Below are 14,307 nucleotides of genomic sequence, written 5' to 3'. Positions count from 1 at the left end.
AATGCTGTTCTAATTGCTTACATTATCTTCTTTATGGTGCAGAATGGACAAGTGTTTATATTCACTGGGCTTTTAAATAGTGTAACCGATATTCATCAGCTCTCCTTCCTTCTGGGCCATGAAATAGCACATGCAGTCCTCGGGCATGCTGTAAGTACCTGAACTGAATTCTTGTTCCATTGCTGAAATTTGCTTTGAAGTTAGCAAGATAATCTTTCAAAGAACTGAATCTTTTTTTTTAATGATAGAATTTTAGTTTTTAATAATTGCCTTATTCTGTAACTTGAAAAAAACGTGATTGGCTAGTTTTGAGAATTTTTATGGTCTGTAGTATTTGAAACTGAACAATTATGTACTTCAGAAATTTATATTCATTAACTAAAAGTTAAAAAAAAGAAACTGAACAATTAGTATTTCTCAAAAATACTATTTTTATTACCTGCCTCTTTTCTAAAAAGTAAGTATTTTCAACCTCTAATTATTATTTCAAATTAAGTTAACTTTCTATAATTATTAACATACTTGTAATCTAGTCAGAAAATTAATTGTAGGAAAGTGATATTACTATTTAAGTGGGTAAATCAGTTTTCCTCTTTTCAGTCATTCTTACAGGCTTGCTTGGAGCATCTTTGGAAATGTCTAGAATGATAGGGCATTTGGAGGATGTTAATATTCAATACATTTGTTTCAGGCATCTAGTTCAGTGCCTCATATTCATTGTATCATATTCATTGTCATCTCTATCAGTACAAGAACAATAATTAGATGAGACATAGAAAATAAATAGCACCCTTAATAGAAAATAGACTTTTATATTTCTTTGGCAGAGGTCTTTATTATCAATACAATATTTTTTCTTTTGGGAGTCTCAATTTTGATTTAATTTAGCCTTTTGTGTTATTTTATTTCACAACTGCACAGTTTTGTTTGTTTTTAGCTTTCTAGGACTTTATACGGTGATTGTATTATTTAATAATCACTAACAAGGGCTTTCTTTTTTAGGGTGACTTTATTAATTTGAATGGCACTCTTCAATTTTAATTCTATAAACACACAGTTCTTAAAATGTGGAATACAATGTGTTCCATAGGGTTGAGGTTATTGTTGAGGGATGTACTGTAACCAACATTACATCAACATTAACTAATCAGCTTTAATGGCAAACAGTGAACAATATAGCATGCTAAACTTATATTTAGATATTACTACTCAAAACAGCAATTTCATGTTTAACCTTTTTTGATTTTGAGTATAAACAAATCCAAAGATTCCTTGGTGACAGGTACCAGACTTATAAAATTATAGATTTATGCAAATGAGTCATACTTCACATATTAGGTCAAAAGGATCAAAATGTTTTACTTAAATTTCTAATCTTTTTCTGAATTGCTCCTTGTTTTAACTGCTTAATATATTAGGGAGTGCTGAGTCTTTATCCAAAAATATAAGTATAGTAAACATCTCTATTTGGTTGTTAAAGATACAGTGACTCTTAGGAACTAAAACTGCATGAATTTGATTCCTGGTCCTTTTACTAACAGCTGTGTGAACTTGGGCAACCCTTTTAACCTCTCTCTATCTCAGTTTCATTCTCTATAAAATGGTGATAATTTTATCTATTTTACAAAATTGTTGTGCTTGTTGGTATAAGAAATATGTTAGTGAGCCTGTGATTGTATCTAATAGTAAGTAAGTGACTCAGTAAATGTCAATTGGATACATGAATGATGTGTAAGTAGGTAACGGAAAGGTCCAAGTGGGAAAGGATAAAAACATTGGGTCTTAGCTGGGGAAGATAGTTAAATAGGTGTAATTAATGTGATTATACATGGTGAATTAGAAAATGTAAGCATGTATGAGTACTATGAGTTATTAAATGCAACTTTCATTATTTTGATTATTCTCAGGCAGAAAAGGCTAGCTTGGTTCATTTATTGGATTTCCTAGGTATGATTTTTCTCACAATGATTTGGGCCATTTGTCCTCGAGATAGTCTGGCACTTTTGGGCCAGTGGATCCAGTCTAAATTGCAGGAGGTAAGTCTGAGACAATATCTTGAATTCATAATTGTCTTTGATGAGGATATTTGAAATATTACTGTAAAGCAACAAATAACAGAGATGTTTGTACATTTTATCATGAAATATGATACTAAGTTTTAGTATCTTTGTTTTCCATTTTTAGAGGATATTCTTATATATGAGCACTTAAGTAAGGAATACTGTGTCTTCCTAAAAATGAATTTGTATGGGTTAGAAGTACTTGGCAACTTTTGGCTAATATTTTCCCCCCATAGTTACTGGCCATATGTAGAGAAAACCCAGTTATCGATCTCCCTTAACCCGCTTTGTGACTGTGCTCTACTAACTGAATGACTCTTCCTCTCCTGAGTATTTGCATTTTGATGGGGAACTCTTACAACCTGCCAACATCATCATCAACCTGCCACTTCATCATCTCCTCCTCCTCCTCACTCAGTTAAACTAACCTTGCTTGTAAAATATTGAAAGGACAGTCCTAGTCAGTGGTTTTAGTGTTTATGTATAATGATAATCATCTAAAAAATGTGCTAAGTCCTTCATTTTGTTCAAAATGCTATACTACTGTAAGTAGTCTTGGATTATACATAACTGTTTTGTTAACCAGGAATAATTATTTTACATTGTTTTTCAAATACTTCCTTTTGTCCTGGGAGGTTTGGTTATTTAGGAACAATCTGTTATTTGTTTATTTAATGATTTGTGGAACACCCATCAGAGTGCCATCTGGGTGCTGTTTAAATCTAATGTGTAAAATTCTTTGAAACAAATTGCTCTTGAAGTTGGGTAATTGAGTCTTTTATTCAGTGTTACCATATCATTTGACTTCATTTGAATTGAAGTAAAGATTCTTAAAGAGGAAAAGAAGGTGGTTATGTAGGGCTTCCTATTTTGAATTTTGTTTCTGTCACCGACTTGCTGGAAAGGCAGAGGAGGAGGTAATGCCATTTTTCCTCTTCTATCTGTAAAGAAATCGGAAGATTTGGACGTAAGAAAGATAACTTTCAGCTGTTTCTCCTTTGAAATACTCGATGAATCCTGCCACTTCAGTGTTAATTCTTCAATTTAACTAATTGAAAATCAAATTGGGATGACTTCTGTTTGAATTCTTTTCCTCTTACTCAAGGCCCCTGAATAATTTTGGTGACAAGGAGATGCTTTTCTCTCTGGAAAGCCTGGTTACTGTGATTGTGTTGATAGGGAAGTCACTGGGGAGTGAGAATTGCTGACATTCAGTCATCATTCATTCACTTATTTAAGGGCCAAATGACAAATTTAAGGCAGAGTTTCTTAATCTCAGCATTCTCTTTTTTTTTTTTTTTTTAGATTTATTTATTTATTTGAAAGACAGAGTTACAGAGAGGCAGAGAGAAAGACTGAGAGACTTCTTCCATCTGCTGATTCACACCCCAAATGACTGCAACTGCTGGAGCTTCTTCCAGATCTTGCACATGGGTGCTGAGGCTCAAGGATATCTTCTACTGCTTTCTCAAGCTATAGCAAAAAGCTGTATCAAAAGTGGAGCAGCCAAGACTCAAACTGGTGCCCATATGGGATGCCGGCACTGCAGGTGGTGGCTTTACCCACTATGCCACAGTGCCGGCCCAATCTCAGCACTCTTGATGTTTAGGACTGGATATTTCTTTGCTGTGGAGGGTCTTGTGCACTGAAGGATGTTCAGCGGAATATGTTGTCTTTACTCTGGGATGCCAGTGGCTCCTCCCACCTTCTTCCATCAGAGTTGCCACAATCCAAAGTATTTCCAACCCCAGATGGAGTTTGGGGCTCCTGGTTTTGGCCTGGCCCAACTCTGGCTGTTGTGGCTAATTGGAAAGTGAACCATCAGGTGGAAGACCCCTCCTCTGCCCCATTCCTCCCTGTGCTCTGCCTTTCAAATACATGCATACATACATAAATAAATCTTTAAAAAAAAAAAAAAACCTCCAGATATTTACAAATATTCCTGGGAGACACCATCACATTGGGTTGAGAACCACTGATTTAAAGCATTGAGCACAGTACCTGGTACAAAGTAAGAACTCAGTAAATATGAGCTCCTCCTCCTCCTCTTCTCATTCTTCCTCTCTCCCTCCCCTTTCCCCTCTCCTTCTTCCTTCCTGCCCCCCCCTCCCTCTTCTTTCTTTCATTCTTTTATTTATGTATTTGAAGGAGAGAGATCTTCCACCCACTGGTTCACTCCCTCAAATGGCCTCAAAATGCAGATCTGGACCAGGCTGAAACCAAGAGCCAGAAACTCCTGGTTTCCCTCACAAGTGGCAAGAGCACAGGTGCTTGCACTATCTTTCCCTTCCTTCCCTGGTACATCAGCAAGGAGCTGAATTGGAAGCAGAGTAGCCAAGACTTGAACTGACACTCAGTATTGGATGCTGGTGTGAAAAGCAGCGGCTTAACCTGCCATACCACAAGACTGGCCACTGTTTTTCTTTTTCTTCTTCTTCTTCTTCTTTTTTTTCGTTTCCCCACTTAATCCTCTTTGCAACTCTAGGAAGATGACACTATCACTAACTCCATTTTAGAGGGGTTAAATACTCCAGAGTTAACAGTTAATAAGTGCCAGCATTTGGACTTGAACTCAAGTTTAAAAGTCAGTGTTGTCAATCCGTGTACTATCAGTAGAATTGATGGGGCATAGGCAGACTGCTCTTGATAAATGAAGACACTGTGTGATGGAGTTCATCAACCTAGAGCAAGCATGATTGAGAAGGAAGAAAGTCATCATATCTCATGGTCACATATTGTGAATCAGAGTGTGAGCCAATCATCATAGACCTTAGCTACCTTTGAAAAATTCGATCCTTAATTAGTAGCCCTTTTCTCAAACATCCCACCTATTGATCCATCTTTTAACTGGAAAGCATTCACATAAATATAAATAACTGGGAAAGTTGGAGTTATGATATCTATTTGTATTACTTTGTATTGAAGTCAGAAGAAAATTTCATTTTCCTAGCTAATCAATACTTAGAAAAGGAAAGGGAAATTATGATAATTTTTCAAAGAAAAAACATTGTGCTATATGGTTAATTTACTGAAATAGATCATTTAGTAGTGTCACTGGCTATTATATATCTGTGTTTTTTCAATTTTGTTTTAAAACTGCAAAATCAGGGCTGGCTCTGTGGCACAGTGAGTTAAAGCCCTGGCCTGAAGCACTGGCATCTCATGTGGGCACTGGTTCTAGTCCCGGCTGCTCCACTTCTGATCCAGCTCTCTGTTGTGGCCTCAGAAAGCAGTGGAGGATGGCCCAAGTCCTTGGGCCACTGTACCCGCATGGGAGACCTGGAAGAGGCTCCTCTTGACTTCGGATTGGCTCAGTTCCAGCTTTTGGGGCCATCTGGGGAGTGAACCGGCGGATGGAGGACCTCTCTCTGTCTCTGCCCTGCTCTGTAACTCTGTCTTTCAAATAAATAAAATAAATGCTTTTTTTTAAATACCTGCAAGATCAAAGTGTTCCTCAGCCAGATTAAGAGCCTGCATCAGTAAGCATTCTTACAGATTCCTCTACTCAGTAGTTGGAGATTAAATTGGAAAAATAGAAGTGAACGGGGGCCAGGGTTGTGGCATGGTAGGTAAAGCCACCAGTGGTAACACCAGCATTCTATAAGTGTGCCAGTTCCTGTCCCAGCTGCTCCACTTCGAATCCAGCTCCCTTCTGATGGCCCAGAAAAAGCAGCAGAAGAGATGGCCCAAGTCTTTGGGCCCCTGCCACCCACTTGGGAGACCTGGATGAAGCTCCTGGTTCCTGGCTTTGGCCTGGCCCAGCTCTAGCTGTTATAGGCCTCTGGGGAGTGAACCAGTAGATGGAAGATCTCTCTGTCTCTTCCTCTCTCTAACTCTGACTTTTAAGTAACTAAATCAATATATATATATAAAAAGTGAACTACTTATGATACTACAGACTGTCCAGAAGTTTTTAGACATGACTTTTTTGATTCTTTCCTTGTTTTTAAAATATTAATCTCCAGTGAAGGAAATGAAAGATGTGTTTCTTCATTGTTCTTTAAATGTTAGTCATCAACAGTATAAAAATCGTATCCTACATAGTTCATGAAATTAATTTTTAAAAATTAAGTTTTTTGAACTCCTTTTTATCATAAAATAAATGCATTAATGTAGTTTTTCTATCTTGTTTCTTTTTAGTATATATTTGATAGACCGTACAGTAGAACACTAGAGGCTGAAGCTGACAAAATCGGACTACAACTTGCCGCAAAGGTAAAGTGTTCAGTAGTTGAGAATACACAGCAGCCTTGACAAGGTGCAGGTCAATATATGTTGTCCTACTGATGTTTGGCATGGGCAGAGAATGAGAGTTGGACTGTATGAACCTTTTAGACAGTTTTCATTAATCTATAGAAATTTGAAAATTCTGGACATTGACAATGCATAATTAAAGATACTCATTCAGCTTCTTTTTATATATGAGGCTGTGTTATGCCTTGGAATACATAAGATTACAGGACTGTAATTATCAGGTTATATTAAAAAAAGTCTTAATCTTTCATTGGAAATAATTTTATGCATATAATATTTCATGATTATAATATATACTATATATATATTATAATCATGAAATAACAAATTGAAATTTAAAAATGTATGAATATGTGATGGCTTCCCCATCCACTTTTGTCCTCAGGAAAGGCTATGCTGTTTTTATTTTGTTCCTCTCCCTTGTGTGTCTGATTAAGTAAGATGATGTGTAGCTGTTCCCTCCCCCTGGAGAGAGGTTGAGTCTATTGTGGCAAAGACAACAACTGAGTTTAAAGAAATGATAGAAGCATAGTCATTCAGGTTGGTTTGTTACAGCAGATGGCTTTTTTTTTTTTTTTTTTTGCTAGCCAAAGAGAGAAACCCTAGGACTTTATTTAAATTGGCTTTGTTCTTATCTGTTTAGCTAGGCACTTCACACCTGGCTGCTGTTTCTAATCTTGTGTGATAACTGAGTATTATTAGCAGTGTTTAACATTGGAAGTGAAACTACATTTTTAAAAAATGAATATAAACAGTGCCACTTCACTATTAAATCCAAATTTTATTTGGTTCTTTGTTGAGTTTCTAGCAGTTATTAATTATTAAAAATCAGTATTATTTGAATTTCTCATTGTAAATTTTATGGATTTAATTTCATAAATCAAGACATTACTCAGCCACAAAAGCAAAAGTGATTCCTTGCATGTTAAATAAGTAGAATTAAGTGAATTATCAGACTGCATACATTAAAAGGTTCTCAGATGAGAGACCATAGCTGAGCTGTATGAAGAATTTCCCAATTGTAATGTATTACAGTCTGTCAGATTTTCTGTGTTTTGGTGAAATTTTCCTGCTGTATTTCCAAGAAGCTGTAGTGTTTTACTTTTTTATATAGAGTATGCAGTAGCAGTCCAGATAATGTTTTTTGCATGTGGATAGATCGTGAATAAGTACAGTATCATGTATTGAAAAGAATGGTCTTTTCTGTACCACCCCTCAGTGTCTCTTTGCCATGAAGGCCAGAGTGTATAGCATAGTCCATTTCTGTATTCACTGTTTCGTTCCAGTGTTACCTTAGCCAATACTGCATGTCTCTGTAGCTCTGTAGTAAGTGTTGATGTCTGATAGCGTCTATCCTCCTGTGTTGCTGTTCTGAAAGACTGATTTGGCTGTTTCTGAATCTTTACATTTCCATATGAATTTTAAAATCAGCTTATTAAATTACACACCTATTCAAAAATATGCCTGGGGTTTTGAGTGGACTACATTGCATTTATACATCGATTTAGGGACAGTTTACTGTCTTTCCATCTACGAATGTGATGTGTTTGTCTATTTAATGATCCTTTAATTTTTCTCAATATTTTTGAAGTTTTTTTTTTTTTTCCTGACAGGCAGAGTTAGACATTGAGAGAGACAGAGAGAAAGGTCTTCCTTCCGTTGGTTCACCCCCCAAATGGCTGCTATGGCAATGCCGATCCGAAGCCAGGAGCCAGGTGCTTCCTCCTGGTCTCCCATGAGGGTGCAGGGCCCAAGCACTTGGGCCATCCTCCACTGCCTTCCCAGGCCACAGCAGAGAGCTGGACTGGAAGAGGAGCAACCAGGACAGAACCGGCACCCCAACCGGGACTAGAAACCAGGGTGCCGGCACCGCAGGTGGAAGATTAGTCTAGTGAGCCGCGGTGCCGGCCTTGAAGTTTTTTTTTTGTATATAGCACTTACATACCTTTTGTTGAATTTATTGTTGAGTGATATTTTTGTTTTTTTGTGATATGGTGTCATTTTAAAAATTAGTTGCTTATATATATGGCAGTAGGATTTTTATGACTGACTTTATATCCAGAACCTTTGTTTCTTCCTTTCCAGTCTGTACACAGTACTTCCCCCCCCCCCCCCATATTTCAATAGCCAGGAACTTCAGTACAAAAATTGGTATTGAGCTAAGTTGTTTCTTCCTGATCTTAGGAGAAAGAAAGCATTCAGTATTTCACAATCAATTTTGTTGTTTGCTGTGAGATTTTTTTTAGGTAGATGAATTTTCCATATATTTCTAACATCCTAAAGGATTTTTTTAAATTATACATAAGATTATTTTATGATTTTTCCCTTTCATCTGTTGATATGGCAAATTGATTTTTTTAAATAAGTCAAATATTTACTTTTGGAAATAATCCAGTATTGTCAATTATATTATCATTTAATGTATTGCTAGATTTGGTTTGCTAATGTTTAATTCAGAATGTTTATATCTATATTCTTAGGAGATTGGGGTCTGGAAGTTTCTTACAATGTCTTGTCAGGTTTTGTATCAGGGTTATGCTAGCCTCATAAAATGAGTAGACAAATATTCTTCATCTTTATCTTCTCTAGAAGAGTTTAGGTAAAATTAGTGATACTTATTTTTTAAATGTTTGGAGAATTCATGGGTAAAGCCAACAATTTCTTTGTAGGCTTATCTTTAATTGTAGGTTCAGTCCCTTTAATATATATATATATATATATATATAGAACTATTTAGATTTTTTTTTTTTTGACAGGCAGAGTGGACAGTGAGAGAGAGAGACAGAGAGAAAGGTCTTCCTTTTCCATTGGTTCACCCTTCAATGGCTGCTGCGGCCGGCACATCCCGCTGATCCGAAGCCAGGAGCCAGGTGCTTCTCCTGGTCTCCCATGGAGTGCAGGGCCCAAGGACTTGGGCCATCCTCCACTGCCTTCCCTGGCCATAGCAGAGAGCTGGCCTGGAAGAGGGGCAACCGGGATAGAATCCAGCGCCCCAACCAGGACTAGAACCTGGGGTGCTGGCGCCGCAAGGCGGAGGATTAGCCTGTTAAGCCACGGCGCCGGCCAGATTTTTCTGTTTCTTGTGTCAGTATAAATAGTTTTGTTTTTCTAGGAATTTATTTTGTTTAAATTTTCAAGATTATTAACCTAAAGTTGTTTTTATACACTTATTTTTAATAGCTGAAGGATATCTATGCATTTTATAGATTTCTTTTAAATGTTCTCTTTGTTACTAATATTGATGATATTTATCTTGTGGGCTTTGCTTATGTTCTCTCATATTTCCTATTTTGTCAGTTGCTGTGCTTATCTTTACTGATTTGTTCTGCGTGCTTCCTTTGGCTTTCATACGTACCTCTTTTTCTTAAGGTCTTAAGATGGGTACTTATAGCTCTGATTTTAAGCCTTGTTTCTAATGTAAGTTTTCATGTAAGGCTATGTACTTCCTCTGAGAACATCCTTGTCATGTCACAAGTGTTAATGTTATTTTTTTTCCTTTGGTTTATATTCTTGTTTACACTGTTTTTTCTCTGACTCATGTTATTTAGAAGTGTATTGCTTGAATTTTTTGAATATTTGAGGATAGTCTGATTGGAAAATATACAGAGTGGTTAAAATTATTTGAAAATCGTTAGACCTTGCTTTATGACTGAGCTTGTGGTCATTTGTTAAAATGGTATGCCCTTGAAAGGGGATTCTGTCATTGTAAGTGCAGTGTTCTACTTACGTCAGTTTTGTCAAGTTCGTTAATTTTATTGTTTCAGGTCTTCTGTTATCCTTGTTGAATTTTCCCACCTTTTTCTAGTTATTGAGAGAAGTGTGTCACTCTTTCATTATGATTGTGAATTTCTGAGTTTCTCCTTTTAGTTTTATCAATTTTTGCTTTGTGTATCTTAAAACTTTTTAGCTATATATCCAGGACTGTGAGATCTTCCTGGTAGATGGATTTTGTTATCAATATAAAATCCTTCTTTGTGTGTAGTAATGCTTCTTGCCTAATGTCCACTTTCCCCTTAATCAGTATTATTATCCCAGCTTTCTTTTGGTTGCTGTTTTCATGGTTCAGATCCAACTTCTTATTTTCCAACTTTGAGTCTTCATTGGTATATCTCTTTTAAACACAACATAGTAGGTTCTTTTTTTATTCTTTGCCTTTTGGCAAAGAATATTTAGTCCAATCATGGGTCTAATTTACATTTTTTGTTGAATAATTATGTGGAGCATATTTTTATATGTGAGTTTGCCCAATCATCTATCTTCCTGTTGTGAATTGTTTAAAAGATACATGCACATTTTTAAATTGAATTGTTTGCCTTTTTTTTTTTTTTTTAAGATTTGTTTTACTTATTTGAAAGACAATGACAGGGAGAGAGAGACAGAGACAGACAGAGAGAAAGAGATCTTCTATCTGCTGGTTTACTCGCCAAGTGGCTGAAACAGCTGGGGCTGGGCTTGGCCAGAGCCAGGAGCCTGGAACTCTAATTAGGTCTCCCACATGAGTGGCAGGGGCCCAAGTACTTGAGTCATCTTCCACTGCTTTCCAAAGTGCATAAGCCCAGAGCTGGATTGCAAGAATAGCATTTATTCTGTCTTGGTGAATGTCCCATCGCTTGAGAAAAACAGGTATTCCATAGTTGTTAAGTGTATCCTTAGGTACTGATTAGGTTCAGCTGGTTATAGTGTTATACCGATCTGCAGCCTTCAAATCTTTTTCTACTTGTCTGTTAGTGAGACAGGAGTTTTGAAATCTCTAACTTTAATTGTCAATTTGTGTGATTTTCCTGTCAGTTCTGTTAGTTTTTGCTTCATATATTTTAAAGCTTTGTGTTAGTTGCATACAAATTTGGGATTTCTTTTATCCTCTTACTGAATTCATTTATCACGGTAGGTAAATTGAGGGAAGTAGTCCTCTTTGTCTCTAGTAGTACTTTTGTGTCTCGATGTCTTTTTTGTTTGGTGTTGCATTAAGATAGCCACTCCAGCTTTCTTGCTGTTGACTTGGTACATCTTTTTCTTCCCATTTTTTTTCAAGCTATTTGAAATTTGTGTTTACACATCTTGTAGACAGTATATACCAGGTTCTTGCTTTTTGATCCATTTCCCTCTCAGATGTATTAGCAGGAAGCTACGTCAGAAATGGTGTGGCTGAGGGGCCAGGGCTGTGGTGTTAGTGGGTAAAGCTGCCGCCTACAGTGCCAGTGGCTGCTCCGCTTCTGATCCAGCTCTCTGCTGTGGCCTGGGAAAGCAGTAGAAGATGGCCCAAGTCCTTGGGCCCCTGCACTCCATGGGAGACCTGAAGAAGCTCCTGACTCCTGGCTTCAGATCGGCGCAGCTCCAGCTGTTGCAGCTACTTGGCGAGTGAACCAGCCGATGGAAGACCTCTCTCTCTTTCTGTCTCTGCCTCTCTGTAACTCTGCCTTTCAAATAAATACATACATCTTTAAAAAAAAAAAATACAGCAGCTGAGACTTGAATTAGCACTCCCACATGGGATGCCAGCATCGCAAGTGGTGGCTTCACTTGCTACACAACAATGCTGGCCCCAACTATTATGTATTTTCAGTCTCTTGCTCCTCATTGCTTAAAGTTCAGAAAATTACTTGATGGGAAGAGCAACACACAGGTCAGCTTCACCTGAATTTTTCTTTTTTTGCTGGGACTTTTGGCTTGTCCAGTAGCCGCTGACTTAGTAACTCACAGAACCTTTTCATAGTCTTTATTATATCCACCTTTTCTAATTTCCCTTTAGCCAAAACTTTGCTTTGTTACAAAGCATTCTGTTGCTGTTAGAAAAAGTAGTCCCTAGCTTAGTCTTATTAATAGCTATCTAACATCCTATAATAGGAATAATTCATTTAATTATTTACCTATTAAAGAACATTTGGATTATTTCTGCATTTTTTTGGTATTATAAATAATTGTGAAAATGGCATCTCTTTACTTATATCCCTATGATCCTCGAGATTTTATAATTATAGGATAGATAATAAATAGGATTGCTGGGATTTTCATTTTTATTTTTAAAAGTATTTCAAAATGTTAATAGCAGGTCTTACCAACACCATATAAGAATGCCCTCTTTGGGTGGGCTGGTGTTGTGGCACAGCCAGTTAGGCCATACTTCCAATAAAAGATTACTATTGAAATTATACAAGGAGCTCAAACAACTCAATAGCAAGAAAACAAGCCAAACAGATTTAAAATTAAACAAAAGCTTTGAATACAGATTTCTCAAAAGAAGACATACAAAAGGTAGGCATTGTGGTCCAGCGGGTTTGGTTGCTGCCTGAGATGCCTGCATCCCATATGGGAGAACTGGGTCCTCTGTTACTAGTCCAGCTCCTGCTAAGGAGCCTGGGAGGCACGACATGATGGCCCAAGTACTTGGGGTCTTGCCACCCGTGTGAGAGAACCATATGGAGTTCCTGGCTCCCGGCTTCAGCCTCACCCAGCCCTGGATATTGTGGACTGATCTGGGGAGTGAACCAACAGATAGGAGATTTCTCTCTCATTGTGTCTTTCTCTCTTTGTCACTTTGCCTATCAAATAAATAAATGTATGTGTATGTGTGTGTGTGTGTGTGTATATATATGTGGGTATGTGTGTGTATGTGTGTGTGTGTATATATATATATATATATATATATATATATATATATAATGTTTTTTAATTACAGAGAGAGAAGGAGAGACAGAGATCTTCCATCCACTGGTTTACTCCCCAAATGACTGCAGTGTCTGGGGCTGGGCCAGGCTGAAGCCAGGAGTCAGGAGCTTCTTCTGGGTCTCCCCTGTGGGTTCAGGGACCCAAGGACTTGGCTATCCTCAGCCACTTTCCCAGGCGCATTAGCCAGGAACTGGATGGGAGGTGGAGCAGCCGGTACTCAAACTGGTGCCCATGTGGGATGCACGCACTACATGCTGTGTGGCTTTAACCTGCTACGCTAAAATGCTGCCCCATAAATGTTTTTGCTTTTTTTTTTTTTAAGAATGGTCATTTTTTTATGTCCATATCAGCATTTCAATCTTTTTTGTCAATTTGAACAAAAAATACTATCTCCTTGGTTTCTGAAATTTGCATTTTTACCTCAAAATGAGTTGAACATATTGTCTCATTGTTATTAGCTGTTTTATTTTCTCTTTTGCAGATAGCCTTTTATTATGTTTTGCTGGGTAGATTTTTTTTTTTTTAAGGTTTACTTATTTGAAAGCAGAGTTAGGTAAGGAGAGACCGAGAGAGAGATCTCCCATCCCCTAGTTCAGTCCCCAAATGTCTGCAACAGTCGGGGCTAGACCAGGCCAAATCCAGGACCTTCATCTGGGTCCCTCATGAGAGTAGCAGAGACCCAAGCAACTGGGCCATCTTCTGTTGCCTTCCCAGGTCACATTTAAAAGGAACTGGGTGGGAAGTGGAACAACTTGGACTTGAACCAGAGCCTACTTGGGATGCCGGCTTTACAGGCAGCAGTGTAACTTGCTGTGCCACAGTGGCAGCCCCAACTGCGTAGATTTTTTAAAAATACATATCTGGGTTCCATGTGTGGAAATTCTGAATTGTTGGATAAATGATGAAGCTCTAATCTGAAAGTGTTTAGGAGCTTCCGATTGACTCTGATATCCAGGCAGATTTAAATAATCAAATTCTTATTTTGTGTTTTTGAGTGACTTGGTAAGTTCAGTTTTTTGTATTTAAAAAAGTAGAATAAAATTACAATATAAATATATTTGTATTCCTTTGATACTTATAACATAGAAGTTTTTTTAAAAAATAAGTGTATATCTGGATAGATAAAACTAAGGTTCCATTTTTTAAAGCATATTATATTGCTGTGTTGTGTATCAGGTGATGTTTTGCTGATTGTGGTAATATGGTTTATTTAGTTCAAAAAAGAAAGAGATATTGCAATAGATTTTAAGTCATAGGTAAATAGTGATACAGGTAGTATCTGTGTTATAGGAGACACTTAGGATAGAGAAATGTCATCTATGAAACA

At 37.2% G+C, this 14,307-nt stretch overlaps 1 protein-coding gene across 12 annotated transcripts in view; it reads left to right on the top strand.

Moving 5' to 3' along the window:
- The window catches only part of OMA1 (OMA1 zinc metallopeptidase), a 79,818-nt gene that overhangs the window by 27,818 nt on the left and 37,693 nt on the right, over positions 1 to 14,307 (top strand). For all 12 annotated transcript variants that reach the window (XM_062191413.1, XM_062191415.1, XM_062191417.1 and 9 more), the window contains 3 exons: positions 43 to 150; positions 1,908 to 2,036; positions 6,201 to 6,275. In XM_062191413.1, the coding sequence (XP_062047397.1) occupies positions 43 to 150; positions 1,908 to 2,036; positions 6,201 to 6,275 (312 nt within the window). The remainder of the gene's footprint in view (positions 1 to 42; positions 151 to 1,907; positions 2,037 to 6,200; positions 6,276 to 14,307) is intronic.

The sequence above is a fragment of the Lepus europaeus genome, chromosome 5 (assembly GCF_033115175.1).
Source record: "Lepus europaeus isolate LE1 chromosome 5, mLepTim1.pri, whole genome shotgun sequence".
Lineage (NCBI taxonomy): Eukaryota > Metazoa > Chordata > Mammalia > Lagomorpha > Leporidae > Lepus > Lepus europaeus.
The sequence above is the reverse complement of the archived record's forward strand: the minus strand, read 5'-3'. Positions and strand labels throughout refer to the sequence as shown.